The sequence below is a fragment of the Eutrema salsugineum genome, unplaced genomic scaffold, assembly GCF_000478725.1.
Source record: "Eutrema salsugineum unplaced genomic scaffold, Eutsalg1_0 scaffold_16, whole genome shotgun sequence".
Lineage (NCBI taxonomy): Eukaryota > Viridiplantae > Streptophyta > Magnoliopsida > Brassicales > Brassicaceae > Eutrema > Eutrema salsugineum.
Window position 1 is genome coordinate 3,732,236 of NW_006256858.1, and position 17,130 is coordinate 3,749,365.

The 17,130-nt window shown below is 40.7% G+C and overlaps 3 protein-coding genes across 3 annotated transcripts; 1 reads left to right on the forward strand and 2 right to left on the reverse strand.

Annotated features, from left to right (window-relative positions):
• Positions 1-8,081: 8,081 nt before the first annotated feature.
• On the reverse strand, positions 8,082-8,679 carry LOC112087830. The gene is made up of 2 exons (XM_024157847.1): positions 8,248-8,679; positions 8,082-8,168 (listed from the first exon to the last, which is right to left on the reverse strand). Exons 1-2 carry the CDS (start codon positions 8,677-8,679, stop codon positions 8,082-8,084), a joined length of 519 nt encoding a protein of 172 aa, XP_024013615.1.
• A 5,299-nt stretch (positions 8,680-13,978) lies between these two features.
• On the forward strand, positions 13,979-14,575 carry LOC18020761. The gene has a single exon (XM_024157848.1). It carries the CDS (start codon positions 13,979-13,981, stop codon positions 14,573-14,575), a length of 597 nt encoding a protein of 198 aa, XP_024013616.1.
• Positions 14,576-14,875: 300 nt separating this feature from the next.
• On the reverse strand, positions 14,876-16,764 carry LOC18020762 (KDEL-tailed cysteine endopeptidase CEP2). Its single transcript, XM_006404211.2, has 3 exons — positions 16,295-16,764; positions 15,454-15,830; positions 14,876-15,282 (listed from the first exon to the last, which is right to left on the reverse strand). The coding sequence occupies exons 1-3, from the start codon at positions 16,734-16,736 to the stop codon at positions 15,016-15,018; spliced, it is 1,086 nt and encodes a 361-aa protein (XP_006404274.1). The 5' UTR covers positions 16,737-16,764; the 3' UTR covers positions 14,876-15,015.
• Positions 16,765-17,130: the final 366 nt, after the last annotated feature.

The following is a 17,130-nucleotide window of genomic DNA, read 5'->3' on the forward strand; positions in this document are numbered from 1 at the left end:
ATTATGCTACTACTGAGAAAGAACTGTTGGCTGTGGTCTTTGCTTTTGAGAAATTTCGGCCATACCTTGTGGGTTCGAAAGTGATTGTGCACACGGACCATTCTGCACTCAAATACTTGATGCAGAAGAAGGATGCGAAGCCTAGGTTACTGCGATGGGTACTACTCCTTCAGGAATTCGATATTGAGGTCAAGGACAAGAAGGGGGTTGAGAATGGTGTGGCAGATCATCTCTCACGCATCAGGGTTGAAGACGACGTACCCATAGACGATTTCCTGCCAGAAGAGAATGTGTATTATGTGGAAACCAAGTTCCAGAGCAGTTTTGACGAAGAATTGCAGGTTTTTCGAATTGGAGAAACGTTAGTGACGAGCGACACCACCACTAGTGTCGCGCGTCACCTTTCTCAGGCGAACACAGAGACCTCCCAAATTCGAAACAGACTTCCTGAGACCAGTTCAGCTGCTGTATCCGCTACCCAACGCCCTTGGTATGCCGATATTGCCAATTATCTCGCTGCAGAGGCTGAGCCTGATAACTTTAAGGGCTATACAAAGAAGAAGTTCCTGAGAGAGCTGCGAAGATACCACTGGGATGAGCCATATCTGTACAAGCACTGTTCTGATGGGATTTACAGAAGATGCATTGCAGAGTCAGAAGTTCCAGAAGTGCTGTTTCATTGTCATGGATCCGAATATGCTGGACATTTTGCAACATTCAAAACAGTGTCTAAGGTTCTTCAAGCAGGCTTCTGGTGGCCTACCATGTTTCGCGACGCACATGCATTCATCTCGCAGTGCGATGCTTGTCAGAAGAGAGGAAAGATCAGCAAAAGACATGAGATGCCACAGAATTTCATCCTTGAGGTTGAGATATTCGACTGCTGGGGTATCGATTTCATGGGTCCTTTTCCCTCTTCTTATGGGAACAAGTACATCCTGGTTGCTGTTGATTATGTCTCGAAGTGGGTCGAAGCCATTGCCAGTCCCACCAACGATTCTTCAGTGGTCCTTAAGATGTTCAAAACCATCATCTTTCCTCGATTTGGAGTGCCTCGAATTGTTATAAGTGATGGTGGTTCTCACTTTATTAACAAGATTTTCGAAAAACTCCTAAGGAAGCATGGAGTTCATCATCGAGTTGCCACTCCTTATCACCCTCAGACGAGTGGACAGGTCGAAGTCTCGAATCGACAAATCAAAGAGATTCTCGAGAAAACAGTGGGTAAAACTCGAAAGGATTGGGCTGTGAAGTTGGACGATGCACTCTGGGCGTACAGGACAGCGTTCAAAACACCTCTAGGCACCACACCTTTCCACCTACTCTATGGAAAGCCCTGTCACCTTCCAGTGGAGATCGAACACAAAGCAGCCTGGGCGATAAAGCTGATGAATTTCGACATCAAGTCTGCTGCAGAGAGGAGACTGATACAGCTGAATGAGTTGGACGAAATCAGGCACCATGCCTATGAGAATTCGAAGTTGTACAAAGAGAGGACCAAGGCATATCATGATTCAAAAATCCTCTCTAGGCAATTCGAACCGAATGATCAGGTACTTCTGTATAATTCTCGTTTGCAATTGTTTCCTGGTAAACTTCGTTCTCGATGGTCAGGTCCTTTCATAGTCAAAGAGGTTCGCCCCTATGGTGCTATCGCCCTCCTCACACCAGATGGTAGCAGAGAGTTCACAGTCAATGGACAAAGGGTGAAGCACTACTGGGCCAAAGCTGAGATTCCGGACGGACATATCGTGCCTCTGGATGGTGCACCTCCTGCTTGAATCGCCATCAAGTCAAGCTAATGATTTAAAACAAGCGCTTGGTGGAAGGCAATCCACTGGTGAGTCTGTAAATAAGTCTTTTGTTTCAGTGATTTTCGTTTTTATTTTCGTGTTTTAGGTGGAGCAGAGGCTGGTGTCGAGCGACACTACCTTCGGTGTCGCTTGTCACTTGTTTTCTCTATATAAAAAAAAAAAACAAAAAAAAAAAAATTAGGACCTAGCTTAACCGGAATTCCAGAACCGGAGGGGAATCGGAAGCGGATCGGGAACGAGGAAAATACCATTCGCACTTTGCAAGCGTCGCGCGTCACCATCTTTGGTGTCGCCCGTCACTCACAAACATGTAAGTTCTCTCTTTCCCACGTTTATTTAAAACCCTCACACCTTTTTCCTCCCTTCCTCCTCGCCGCACTCGACACTTTCGCCATAACCACCCTCACCAAAACCAAAATTACTCATATCCTCACCGATTTGAGCGATTTCAAGGCCTAACCTCATCCGATTTTTGCCCTCTATATGTTTCTCTCATCGATTTTCCATTCCAACAAGGTACACACTTCGAATACCCACTTTTTCGATTTCGGTGCCTCAGGTTTGTTTGTCGAAATTGCTCTTTTTGGGTTGATGCTTTGCTTGATTTCACCTATGGCGATCCATTTAGGGCAAATTTCGACCACCCCCATGCGCTTTAAACGGCTCATTTGGCTAGATTTTAGAATTTTGTTCTTCATGCCAATTGCACTTAAAAATTTGAGAGTATGAAATTTGTTGTGGTTTTAGGGAGATTTCTGTATGCATGTGTCGCTGGACTCCTCCTTGTCGCTGGTCCGACTTGCTGGAGAACATCACTTGTACTTACTTGTTCACTGACTTGAGATTCTTTTCTTTTGTTGGTTTGCTCTGTTTCCTCTCTTGCAGATGCCTCCCCGCAAGCGACAATGCAGGGACGCCGCCTCCAGTTCGCAACCTCCAGTCGACGTAACATTCCAACTCGGAGACCACGTCGAGGTCTTGGATGGTGACCTGTGGCAACGTGCAACCGTGAAAGCTGTACTCGCACGATCTCGCTACTTGGTCAAATTCCTTGACTCCCAGGAGTTGCAGGTGTTCCCGACTTCCCATCTTCGCCCTGCTGCACCACCACGAGCCTCCGCCTCACCGCCACCATCACCTCCTGCACTCCCTGATTCACCTGACGAGAGGATTAGGCGCCCGTGGCCTAAACGAGAGAATCTGCGCATTCCAACACGCAGGATCTGGGACGAGCCACCTCGAGCTGTTGCTGAGAGCGTTGAGTGTCTACACAGGCCAATTTCAGATGACTGGGATGATTACGACACTTTCTTCTACAACGCCTGGCTCACTGTGACGATACTCCCCACCAGGTTTTTGGACATTCTGGATATGAGGCGTTTGGGTTTGGATTCTGAGCTCCTGCGTTTGTTGACGAAGCTTGGATTGGGATCTATGGCTACCAGACCCTACGATCTGTTTCCTGACCTTGTTCGTCAGTTCCTCGCCTCTGTTCGCATCTACTACACCAACGAACATTCTCCAAATGCGCAGGAGGGCACTCTGACTTTCATGATCCGCGGAGTTCGTTACAGGCTCCCCTTTCGCGACCTATGTGCCTTATATGGGTTTCGCAAGGACCTCCCGAGAGTCACCCTCCCTACTCAGATGTTCGATGTGCAGGATTTCTGGTCCCATTTTAGGAATGGGCGTTATGATTCGAAAACTACGTCCCAGACCGACGTGCGCCAACCTATTCTGCGATGCCTTCTACGTGTCCTGGGCAACACTATTCAGTGCAAGTCGACCCCGGGTAAGATGCGTCTCTCTGAGTTGGCTCTTCTTTATGTTGGCATTGGTGATTTGACAGATGGTGAGCATTACCGGAGTTCCGCGCACGCTACTGATGTCAACATGGGAGCTGTTTTCGCTCATCACTTGGTTTCTTTGCAAGCCAAGCCTTTTTCTGGAGCAGGAACGACGCAGCGGACTGAGTCTGTTGGCAGCTTGCTGACCCCTATCTTCCAGTATTTTCGGATCAGCACGGAGAACAGCACCATTGTCACGACTCGCCGAGCTATTGATTTGGATCACCTACGCCACGCTTCTTGGATCAACCACAACAATCAGTGGTCTCTTCGCACTGCAGATGGTTCATACCGGATTCAGCTCCCTGATCGCGCCCGCACTGACATAGGCACCACCTGCGCCGCGCTTCGTTTCATGCCAGAGAGGAGAGTCTTGATTACTGTGTCTCGCGGTTCTTCTTCAAGGGCTCGTGCTTCCACTTCCAAGGACGACCAGATACCTCGCTCCGCAGACACCACAGTACCTCTCCCTGATCTCCCCACCGCGCCAGAGGTTCCCATGGAGGCTGCTGCTTTCCAGCGGTATGTCATTCAGAGTTTTCAGAGCATCTGGAGTGCCATCGCTACTATCTCTCGCTGCGGATGTGTTCGCCCTACTCGCCCGTGATCTCGCTCACCCACACCCTTTGATGATGCTACTACTGGCGATGAGGACTAGTTCCTTTGTCATTCTGGTTCTGTTTTCTTTTCTTGTGTTTTTCTTATCTTTTCTTTTCGTTTGTTTGAGTCTGTTGTGTCAGCTACACCTGTTGTGAGACTTTGTTGGATTTATGCATCTATGGGTTGTATTGTTACTACTAACTTTTCTCTGAGTGATCTGACAGTTCTAACATAGATGATCGCGACGATTGCTCTCTGCACTGTGGTGTCGAGCGACACCATCTTTGGTATCGCGTGTCACCACCCTTGCACTTTTGACCTACGCTTGTTTTCAGCTGAATCTGAGCTGTGTGTTGGTCGACCTAACTGAGTAGTAAGATATTCTAACCCGTTGCATTCTTCCTTCTGACTTTCTCTTTTGTCACCAACTTCGGATTTGATAACACTGGGGACAGTGTTATTCAAGTCTGGGGGAGGTAGTTGCTGACATTGTGTTTGTTTTTCTTAAGAGTCAGTCGTGTCGAAACATTTTTGAGTCAAAACCTGTTGGAGATCATGATGCTTTTCCTGGAATTATTGTGCTGACCTTTCACCTAAGTGACCACTGCTGCAGATTCAGTCTAGATCCGACTAATGAAAAATCCAAAGGCTGACCAGTTGACTAGAGGCGTCCATGTTTCCAACAGAATCCACTAACCTGAGCTAAGTACTGAACTTCACTTTTAACTCGCTGATGTGACTAATGCCTTAGAGCTTGATTCCTCGTTCATACTTGATCAATGAAAGCCTGTGTGAAATTTAATGTTGGTATTTCTCTCCCTTGTAACGAGCTAAGAAGAAGAAAAACAAAGAAGGCAAAAAGATTGAGATGATTTTCGCTTAGGAGTGAAGGGCTAGGAATGTTTCCAATGATCCCATTATTTCACTTCTAAGTTGGAATGATCACACAAAGGAAGGAAGTGAGGGGTAGGAATGTTTTCCATGACCCCACTATTCGCTGAAAACCTTTGATACAAGGTAAGGGGACAACTTGGGGACTTGGTGGCAAACACCATCAGTACTCGCAGCTTTACCCTTATCGAGTATATGCCATAAAAAAAAAATGATGATGAGTGTGCGAAAAGAATAAGTCTGGGGGAGAGAAAAGTACCAAAGTTTGTATGGCTGATTTGTTTGAGTACAGAATGGGAAAGAATCTAGAAGGTTCTTGGGATCTGAATCATCAGTGAGATCCAGCGATGAGGGTTTATGGACAATGTTGTGAAATTTTGGATTTAGTCTGGAAAGCTGTGAATGTCTACGGAGAAGTACATGGTGGTTCGATTTGGAATGATGAAGCAGTAGTTGAGTTGCAGGCAATTGGTCAAGGGCGATATTCCAATGAAAGGTTGAGTCTCTGTGTTTTCAAACTTCTTTCTCTTGTTTGGTGTTCTGTTTGCTTGAGGGCAAGCAAATTCTAAGTCTGGGGGAGTTGATATATCATGGTTTTTATGGTTTTTATGGTTTTTATGGTTTTTAACCATGGTATAAGTCCTATTTATAGAGTCTTTTTAGTGTCTTTCGAGTCTTTTGGAGTCTTTTCAGGTCATAGGTACGTTTGGAGCTTAAATGGAGACTTTGGAGCACTTTGGAGCTTAATCAGGATCAAATTCGTCAAGTATGGATTTTGTGCTTTGGTGACACTCGACACCATGAAGAGTGACGCGCGACACTTGTTGGAGAAATAAGGAAAAGGCGATTTTGTTTCCTATTTGAAGAAGGAGTTGGGCCCAAACGTTTTCAAGGAAGCCCAAAACGTGTCTTAGAGATATTAAAAATCTTTGAATTAATATTCCATGATTTATGTTTTCTGAAAGCGTTGTGGACAATTTATGCTTCGACAATTTATCAAATCCAAAACATAAAAACCACAAAATGATATTAAAAAGTTAATATGAAGTCATAAACTTCCCAACCAAATACACGCTAACAAAATAGAGGTCTTATTTTTTTCCAAAACAAAAAACACAATTCAACAAACATAATTAAAAGTACAATTAAGGAGTTTATGCTCCTCCGGCGTGCTCCACCGTCCACGCAAGTGCAGTGGTTTCAAAAGCAGCCCTGTCTTCCACGTAAATCCTAGCCATTTCTTCAACAAAAAAGTGTCCTTCGCCTATTTGGGGGGGCAGTAAACATTTGGTGTATTTCCGTCAGTATCTGATTACATATACATGTAAACACAGATAAGCCCTTATTTAAACGGAATTACTATATTATATTCCCTAAAAGACAATAACGATTTATTTCTTTCATGTGTAAAAATACATCATTGATGCTGTTATTGGTCCTGAAGTGAGTTGGGTTCAACATCTTCAAAAAAATGTTCCCATAACTATTAACGTTTGGGTGATACACTTTTGTTTTGAACATCACCTGAAAAAAATCAGTGTTATTAGTAATTGAAATCTTTATTGACTAAATCCTAAACCCTAAAAATACAGTAATTTTAGAGAGCAATCATATGCTTCATTCCTTACCCTAGGTGGCGCGAAAGGGTAGTCAAGCGGAAAGTGAATGTCTACTTTGAAAACACCATTCTCATAGGGTGAACCTTTAGGCCCCGTTATGATAGCTTCCCAGTGATACAAGTCCTCACCCACATGTCCTAATGAAATCGGCAAACACTAATTAGGTAGACGATGTAAAAGAGCGACCCTGTAAAACTAAAACTTAACTAATGCCCTATTTTCAAATTAACCATCAAATACCTGTAATGAAACATGGACTGTTTTTCCTCTCCACTTCCTTCAATTGCAATGAGATCACTTTCGCAGAGTACATGTTTAGAAAGTACGTAACTTTTGCTGTTATTAACTTTTTCTATCTCCGGAAACTTGTTTCACTGAAGAAGGCAGGGGACAGTTTTTATAGAAGACGACCGGAAACACATTATAAAGTAAAGAAGGGAAACGAGTCGGTCAAACGGTGCAACAGGTTTCAAAAAAGGTACTTAATTAGTTTTTGTCGTTTCCAATTTGATTTTTTGAAACGCGTTTATTCCTCAGACACTGGTTTCATTATTGCGATTTTCAAAACTGTAATGACTTGTTTTTTGAAAAAACCGTTTACTCGTGTTGTCCTGTCCTACAATTTCAAATTAAAGACAAGATCATTGTCCACGCCTGTACTAAGTATTTTGATTCCTTAATAAGATAAAGCCTAAAGCCTTCATCGTAAACCCTAAGCCTTAAACCCTAAACCCTAAACCCTAACCCATAACGTCCATACACATAAATTTATATGCTACACCATATAAATGTAAACTTATACATAAGCCATAATGCGAAAACACTATATGATGTAAACTGATTGATGTTGTCCACCATCACAGTGTACACAAACAGTGTCCACCGTCAAGGGTGTACACGCTAGAAACAAACCAGAAAAATATAGCAACATGTCCACCGTCTAAACCCTAAACCCTGACCAGTAAACATCATAAATTTCATAACAAATTAAACATAGTTTACGCTATCACAGTGTACACTATATGATGTAAACTGATTGATGTTATCCACCATCACAGTGTACACAAACTGTGTCCACCGTCAAGGGTCTACACGCTAGAAACAAACCCGAAAAACAAAGCAACATGTCCACCGTCATGGGTGTAAACCCTGACCAGTAAACATCATAAATTTCATAACACATTAAAAATAGTTCATGCCTTTCCAAGTTTAAATATAGGGAAACATAGTGTACGCTACAAACAAACCCAAAAAACAAAGCAACATCCCCACAAAAAAAACATCAAGAGACACACAAAAGCCACACCTGGTCAACCCAATGGTTCCTTGCATTTTGCCCGGTTATGGCCGGCATTTCCACATCTAGAGCATTTGTTTGGCTTCTTTTTTTTCGCAACCTGCAACAGCGTATATCAGTAATCATTAATCAGTAATCAGTATCACTGGGGAAAAAATATATGTTTAGTGTACACTAACCTGAGGATACTCTCCTGCTGAAAGTTTTCTCTTCGTCGTAGGCCTTCCTGATGGACGCTTTGCCTTAGGTGGCATAATAATAAGGTCACGCACCTCTGCTGGGATACGAATGTCGTCAGGGTCGGGCACCGGTAGGATTTTGCCAGAAACCGTTGCACTCCAAATTGATTTCTTAAGAATTGGATCAACCAAACTGCTGTATTCCACTTGGCGAAGCCTAGCCGCGGCCATTGCATGTCGGCAAGGGTATTTCAATGTCTGAAACTCTAGACATGAGCATGTTTTGTTTTCGAGATCAACAAGCCTCCGTACACCGAACTCATAACTCACTTCAACCTCCCACAAAGAAATGCCTTGAACCGATAGTGCAGCAGATTTTTGCTGCTGCAGGTTCATTAACTTGTCAACCTCTTCTGTAATGTCACCATCCATCTTTTGAATGGTCTCTCTTCTGCATTCAAGCCACCTACTTAACATTCGCCTGAAAAATTCTAGCATTGCAACGATTGGACTGTCTCTTGGAGCTAATAGTGCATTGTTCAGAGACTCTGCAATGTTACTGGAGGTCATATTATACCTCTGACCAGAAAAGTGTGATCTAGTCCACAGCGCAAGAGGGATTTTTCCACGTACTCCCAACAACCATAATCAACATCCTTCAGCCTTGCGTATAGTCTCTTGAAATTAGAAACTGTGAACGCTTCTCCAGCCTTTCTGACCAACCCTTTCTGACCGAAACCTTTGAATTTACCGTGAACATTTCTCTGGATATGGACAAGACATGCACCGTGGTGTGACTGTGGATACCATTTCTTTTTAGCTTTGGCAATTCCACCGTGCCTATCCAAGATAATAGTAAGATCAGAGGAATCTGGAATAATTTCTAACAACTTCTCAAAGAACCACCTCCACGTCTTGTCAGACTCTGCATCAACAACGGCGAACGCTATTGGAAATACCTGGTAATTAGCATCTTGTCCACTGGCCGTTAATAGACAACCCTTATACTTACCAGTGAGGTGAGTCCCATCAACAACAAGTACTTGTTTCAAATCTTTCCATCCAGATATACACGCAGCCAATGCCATAAATACGGACTTAAACCTGGTAATACATTTTCCTTCTTTTTCATCTATCTTGCTCTCGGTTATCAAATGCGTTATGGTGCCGGGATTAGCATACTTGAGCACATGGAGGTAAATCGGTAATAATTTGAAAGAAGTCTCCTCTGTTCCGTGAGCAGAGTATATAGCCAGCTCCTTAGCTTTCCAGCATTTCCAGTACGAGGCTGTAATATTATATTCGGACAAAACAATCGGAGGTAGCTGACTCGCACGTGGCCCAACTATTGCATTCTCATACTTAGACTTCAGCAGAGCCGCCATGACTTTAGAAGTAGCATGTTTTGAAAATTTCTTTCTTGTATCCGGGTGGCATGTATGCTTCAAACACGCCTTCCTCACCTCATACAACGCCGACTCGCCAACTTGACACCCCAACACTCTCCAATCACATATCTTTGATGGACATTCGGCGACTGTGTACTTCTTCGCATGCTTTTTGAATTCGAACGTCACTATATTCTTCAGCACATTGATGGCCAACGTGATTTTAAAGTGTTCCTTGTTCCTAAACTTTTTCCCAACCCATATCTCTCCATCTTCATTTGACAAATCAAGTTCATCGAAATCCCCTCCCATTTCATCAGAGACTGGTGCCACATCCAGAAATCCATATAGTTCTGTACGTTTAATCGCTTTCTTCAGCTCTGCACCGCCATTCAGACGCCCCCAACTGACATCACCTGTCGGAGTCTGCACAAAATCATCATCATCTCCATGGGGAGCCAGAACATTCTCACATACATTCCTCTTTCTTCCAGGAAAATGAATAGGACTCTCCGTTAAGACAATGGAGTTGTCCATATGGTTTGAATCACTCGGCTCACTTCCGCGAGTACTTCCACAACCGCCTGAACTACCAGAGTCATCCTTATCCTTATCAAATCCAGGTTTAGAATGGAAACCCTTTCCATCTGCTAGTACGTAATCATTCCACCAGTCAAAATCATAATCCGGATCATAATCATCATCAGAGCCGTGTGCGTCATCGTCAACATCATCAGCTTCCTTCTCTTCCGAATCTCTCGCCTCGTCTGATTCCTGGGACATTTTTAATTCCAACTCAGGGTGGTCATCAGAGACAGCGTGACTTGGAACATCCGGTTTTACATTAACGGAGGTGTTAGTGCTGGCCTTAGCCTCTACTTTCTCTGATTCCTGGGACATTTTTAATCCCAATGGAGGATGGATAACAGAGACAACTTCAAGTTGTACATCTTTGGAGGTGTTCATTGCGGCCTCTGCCTCTATTTTCTCGGCATGTGCTATCAGCAAACAATCATCGATATCTTCATCATCTGCTTCATCATCGGGTTGATTAGACTCTGCCGAAGAAGAGGCTATGAAGTTTGTTGGCCCTAAGGACTTTCGCCGTTCCCTCGCAATTTGAACTTCAAGACTTTCCTTCCGTTTCAATCTTACCATTTGACCATTTACTGACTCCTTGAATGTGACAAATAAATTCACAGACTTGTCGGACTTATGCAGCGAAAGGAAGAATTTGTACTCTCGAGGAGTAACTATTACACATGGACAACTCCCATCACCACTAAGCTCAGCTAAAACATCATCAAACCAGTAGGAAATCTCCACCGAAACAACTCTCGTGTCTAATCCGAACTCATGCGCAATCAGATTTCTCAAATCATCTGGTCCAGACACATCTTTGCAATTTATGCACCTGCCACGACGAGATATGTCCATTTTGAAATCCCATTCTCCTGTATAGTACCTTATCCACGTTCCCGCCATAACAAGAATGAACGCATCCACTGCAATTCGCGAACACCATATCTATAAAACTACTGGCAAATGGCGAACACCAGACCGAAAAAAAATCGAAAATAACAATGACAAATCTATGGGTGTACAATAATAGGATTAAGTAACTAACCGGGGTTGTTGTCCTCTAGATCATCGCATAATTTCCCATTTAATTTCAACATCTTCTGGAAAGGGAAACTAGGGTTTCTAATTTGGTTAGGGTACTTTGTTTCTTATTTTAACCAAATGAACTCCATTATCCCTAATTAACCACAATTTTTCCCGCCAAAATTAAAAAGGGAATGGGAAGGGTAGTTTTTCGTGTAATTACTTGGGTAGTTTCCAGCCCATAACCGAGGCACAGTTAGGTGGTTTTTGGGAATTTCATTCCTAAATTTGAAATCAGGCCTAAAAAACGACCCAAACACGCGCGTGAGTGCTCTCTTCCCGGCTGATACGCGCATGGAGGTAGAGAACGCATGGGACCCACGATATTTTCTATCTCTATCTCTCTCTGAGGAACAGACTGCTCTGTCTCTTTCTCTCAGAAAGAAGGATAAGTTTGCCATATTGAAAATATGTCCCTACCCCTCCTAATTAAAATTTAAAACTTCCCTTTCCTCAAATTAAAACTTATAAACGTTTTTATTTTCAAAACAACCCTATATTATAAGCATTAAAGTCTAACCAATTTAAGAATGTAGAGTAGGTAGAAGCATTTGACAAAAAGAAAAGATTTTGCTAGAAACACAATAGATACGTCCCGTCCCATTTCCGCGAATTTAAATGCTAAAGATAAGATGGGTTGGGTTGGGTCCTCCTCATTAGTAACAGATAATTTCATTGGAAACTTTTATAATCAAAGTAAAGCAGGTGGTTTGTTGTTATTATATTAGTATTTCGAACTATGTTATTTAATTTGGTAATAACTAAAATGATATCTCTAGATAACAACAAAAAACATTATAGAAATATGCTTCAAATTATTCCCAAGAGCTCTAATCTTTATTTTTATTTTATAGTATAGTATTTTTACTCCTATATGATGTCCGCAAAGAGACAACCTTTTTTTGAAAGAAGATCACATTCAATTTTAGAACCAGGGATAAATTTTGTTTTGTTTACTTTTATAATCACTAAAACCAAATATAATGTAATATCAGTAATTAGTATATCAATTAAAAAGAGAATTATGTGGTAGTGGTATCAACGCTTTCACATCAACTATTGTATCAAAGATTTAGAATGTGATATTTATAAAGATATCAATTAGAAGCATTCATAAACCCCACCATCAATTTTGATCATCGTCTCAGTGAGTTCCTTTTTTCAGTGATCACACCGTTCTTAACTACTATGACGTCAGCATTTTTATAGTCGATAACCTGTGAGCCACCACAATCCACAACTCTAATTTGGTTCATCATCACTCTGATTACGCATCAAGAGCCCTTGTTGCTTAGTCCAGAAGCAATATCTTCGGCTCTTCTACGTTGGTGCATGATTTTTATCATGCGTTATTTCTGTCCTCTTAATAACTGAATCCCTCTTTCTCTAATCAACGTGTCATAACCAAAAAAGTATGTTTCTTGTGCCACAAGTTAACTTTGAAAAAGCAAGATTTTTTTTTGTTCAATCAACAGCACCAAGATCATGAAACATGCATTTATTTCATCTGCCCTAGCTAGGATCCCATCTCTCTTTGATTATACAAGTGATTCATAGTTAAGTGAACATCTCACTCTGCCTTAATTATCTTACTTTTTCTACGATACGGCCACAAGATGTCCATCAAAATATCGAAGAGCGTATAGATCATATTTGAAGTCGAATTAAAGCAGATGGAATAGATATTCACCGACTAAAGCAAGCCATAAGGTAATTGCTAAAAGACAGACCAAATTTTGGAATAACAGTTTACTCTAAAACACTGTATTACTAAATTTATTACGTAAACAAGACCGCAACACCTACCAATAGCTTCTTCCTCACGTAATAGATCTAAGGTGTATTGACCATAATATTTCTATGATCTTAATCGGAATATAATAATCTAATTTTTTGGAAAAAAGGAAAAATGAAATTGAGAATTTTGGTTGACTACAACTTTATAACATTTTAGAAATATCCAACATTATCATCTTAGTTATTAAAATAAATAAAATGATTCGAGATACTAATGTAATATTAAACCAAATAAAATATCATAGTTTAAGAAAAAAAAAAAGAAGATATTTACCGGCTTAGCTTATTGGATATGGAAAAAATAAGAACGATTTGGATAAGGTTAGAAAAAGAAAAAAAATATATACAGTTGTCGGTGAGCTACGTATTATAAATAGAAGAAGAATAATTCACGTGTTCTTGCAAGATATTCACAGTCATTCATTCAAACCGTCTTTCTAGGGCTTAGTTTCAGAGCATCTTCTAGTTCATACATAACGATGTTTATGGAGGTCGATCCCATCGATCTCAAGTTCACTCCATCGGATGAGAAGTTGATAGGGTATTATCTGCGCAGACGAGTTGTTACAGGCAAAGATGGGTTCATCACAGACATCAAACTTTACGAAGACGAGCCTTGGCTTCTTCCGCACGTCATCAATGATCACTTCAACGAGAGGAATTGGTATTACTTCGTTGTTAGGACACGTCGAGCTGGAAACACACCCAAACGCACAGTTCCCGGAAGAGAAGGCAGCAACGGTGGGACTTGGACGACTACTGGCGCAGAGACGAAGATCCTCGACGAGAGTAATAAGGAGGTTGTGATCGGATACAAAACAGAACTCGCTTATTACAGAAAAGTCCAGGGAAAGCCAAAAGGAGAGAAAACTGGTTGGTGTATGACAGAGTATTGGCTTGAGAATAAGAACGAGTTCCAAGAAGTAGTCTTGTGTTTCCTCCGTGACAATAACAGGAACAACGTCGTTGACAGAGACATGAACATCATCGTTGAGCAGCCACAACAAGAGAACAGAGACGAGAACATCATCGTTGAGCACCCACAACAAGAGAACAGAGACGGAAATAACAATATGGTCTCAAACGCTCACGTCTCCGGTGTTGAAGGATCGGAAGTGGATATGGAGTTTGGACTACAAGAAGATGATGATGACAGCGACATGTTTGACATCGATGAACTCCCTGATTTCACTCATGATCAACAGCAAGATCAAGACATGGTTTCTTCTCTCCAAGGTGAAGGAGGACTACACGAAGATGATGATAAGGCCACTCAACAACAGCAATACCCACAGATTGCTCTTCCTCCCCAATATCAAGATTCAGGGAGCATAAACAACAAAATTGTAGTCATGGAAGACGAGTGTGTTAGCCAAGATCACATCTTTGATCTTGTTGACCAACAAGCCGGCATCACTCAACCACAACAACAAGAGAGGGTTTTGGATCCTTATTTTGATGTCTTCATAACAACTTGATTAACTTTCAAAGTTCTGTTGTTTGATTTAGATAAATTTTTCCTTATCTAAATTATAATTCTGGTGGCACGTACTTTCCTTACTCTAATTTGATTTTCCGCAACTTAATATGTTTATTTAAACTAATTAATTATTCCAAAATTTTAGCTCTTTTAAGTTTTAACCTATCCTATCCTTTTTGTATCACATTAAAAAGTTTCTTTATTAACAAATCAAAATTCTTCTTAAAAAAACGTTTCTTTCACTTTCTGTTTCTAGTTCATATTTTTTCTTTCTTGTGTAATCCATTAATATGCAAACATTGAGAAAAAAAGAAAGCCATATTTATTGAAATTCAAAACCAACATCAGAACCAAATCATGAAGACAAATCTAACAATCATGAATTGATAATGAATTGGGATCACCACTGATATGGTTTTACACAATGCCTACACATACTTAGAGCTCATCTTTAACGTCATCATCTTCCGGTGCATATGGATTAGAAGACGAGAGCTTAACTGGATAAGATGCCTCCATTGCAATACCACAGCGTCCTTCCGAATCATCAATTCCTCTCTCGAGCTTTATGTAGCCTCCCTCTCCCCATTCAGGACCCCATGAGTTTCTCACTATCCAATACTTTCTTCCCTTTGAGTCAGATCCGTAGCCAACCACTGCCACACCATGGTTCAGCTCTGTTCCACAATATCCCGTAAACACTCCCTACAAACACATTACAAAATATATGACCAATTGCTATATATATGCATGCCATAATGTTTTGAGTTAAATATTTTAATAGCATAGTTCAAATGTAAAAGCATAGTAGCTATATTATGTTCAGAAAACGAATTTTCTTGAATCAAAAACTAGAGTTTATTTTTTTATTATTACCTCTGAATAAAACTGGAAATTTGAACTTCCAGCATCAATTGCAACAGATACAGGTTGGTTTGCAACAGCCTTAAGAAGAGCATCTTCGTCGTTTTCAGGTACATTCTCGTGCCCATCGATCGTCACAACCTCGCCATTGTCCTTTGAAGCGTCGCATTTTCCATCAATACCTTCGTAAGGATAATTATCCTCGGTTGTAATTCCACCGTTTTTCTTGATAAATTCAAATGCAATCTCCATGAGACCTCCGTTACAACCTTCGTTCTGGTAAGTATCACAATCTACTAGTTCTTGTTCAGACAGTGAGACTAGCTTGTTCGTTTTGATCTTGTTGATTCCCTCAACCGCTGCAACTGTAGAGAATGCCCAGCAACTTCCTGGTATTGTTTCAGATATTTAATATTATTAAATCAACAAAGAGATCATCATTACATTAAAATTAAATTTAAGTACTGTTGAAACATTTTTTATATCATCAATTAATTTACCAAGTTTCAACCTCAAGATTATCAATTATATAGGGAATATTTATCTACCATGGATTTCTTAGACATGCGCTTATTAATAATTAGTATTCTTATAAGTCCTTCTAGCAATAACCTTGTGTAATATATATGCGTGTGTGTGTGTTATTAGTAAGTATGTTTATATATTCACATCTCAATATACGAACACAACGCCATGTTTTGAAACAAACTGATCTATTAAACTTTTAAGATATGTTACTTTCTGCAAAATTCTTGTAAATATATAGAAATAATAACTAAGCCCTAAATATTTTGAATCATGTGCAATGAATTTAACTTGCATTTCTCACTAATGAACCTTGCTTTATACTTACCACACTGCCCTTGATTCTTGACTTCAGTGACAGCACCTTTTTCTCTCCAGTCAACCGAGGACGGAACTCGGGTTGAATTCTCATACATGAACCGCTTCGAGCCACGTTTCAGTCCTTGCAACATTCTGTGATGCTTAATATTAGAACCGGTGTAGGCATTCTTGAACTCATGAACCGTTAAGTCTGCAAACTTGTTGAGCTTAAGCTTGTAGGGTTTGTTCTTCTTGTTGGTTTTGTGAACATGCATCACATTGTGTCTGAAAACGTTGAATCTCTTCTCCCTTTCATGGAGGCTCCTAGGAACAGAGTGGTGGCTCCTCCATCTTTCGTAGAGCTTTGATAAGCTCTCTTCGCTTTCTAGTTCCTTGTCATGGTAATCGAATCCTCGAACGGTTTGGAGAATGAGAAAAGAGGAGAGAAAGATCAAGAGAAGTTTCTTCATTTTTTTTTTATTTTTTTTTTTTGAGTTTGAAGTTGAGAGTTTAATGAAATGGTGTTGGAGATTTATAGGCACAGAGAAATTTTGTTCTTGAGATATTCGAAATGACTAAACTACCATCGCCGTTTGTAAGATGAATTAATTATTGTGTATACGTCTTGGTCAGACTTGTAGAACACTTTTATGATACTCAGACACGCATCTTAGACGAGCAAGGAACCCATCATATTCATAGGTGTAATTTATTTTCTCTTTTTCAATAGTTTAAATAATGAATTATAATATATGGTTTTATAAATTTCATACTTATGTAAATATATATATATATATATATATATATATTATATGAACGTTTAATATGATTAATTTAGCTTACGTACGGTGAAGAAAACTGAAT

Bases quoted from the DNA above. Each gene is read 5' to 3' on its own strand.
- LOC112087830 (XM_024157847.1), bottom strand. From the start codon at position 8,679: ATGGATGGTGACATTACAGAAGAGGTTGACAAGTTAATGAACCTGCAG. The intron at 8,169-8,247 runs GTTAGTGTACAC...ACGCTGTTGCAG, and splicing joins CAGCAGGAGAGTATCCTCAG to GTTGCGAAAAAAAAGAAGCC.
- LOC18020762 (XM_006404211.2), bottom strand. From the start codon at position 16,736: ATGAAGAAACTTCTCTTGATCTTTCTCTCCTCTTTTCTCATTCTCCAA. The intron at 15,831-16,294 runs GTAAGTATAAAG...AAACAATACCAG, and splicing joins CAAGAATCAAGGGCAGTGTG to GAAGTTGCTGGGCATTCTCT. The intron at 15,283-15,453 runs GTAATAATAAAA...ATGTGTTTGTAG, and splicing joins ATTTCCAGTTTTATTCAGAG to GGAGTGTTTACGGGATATTG.
- LOC18020761 (XM_024157848.1), top strand. From the start codon at position 13,979: ATGACAGAGTATTGGCTTGAGAATAAGAACGAGTTCCAAGAAGTAGTC.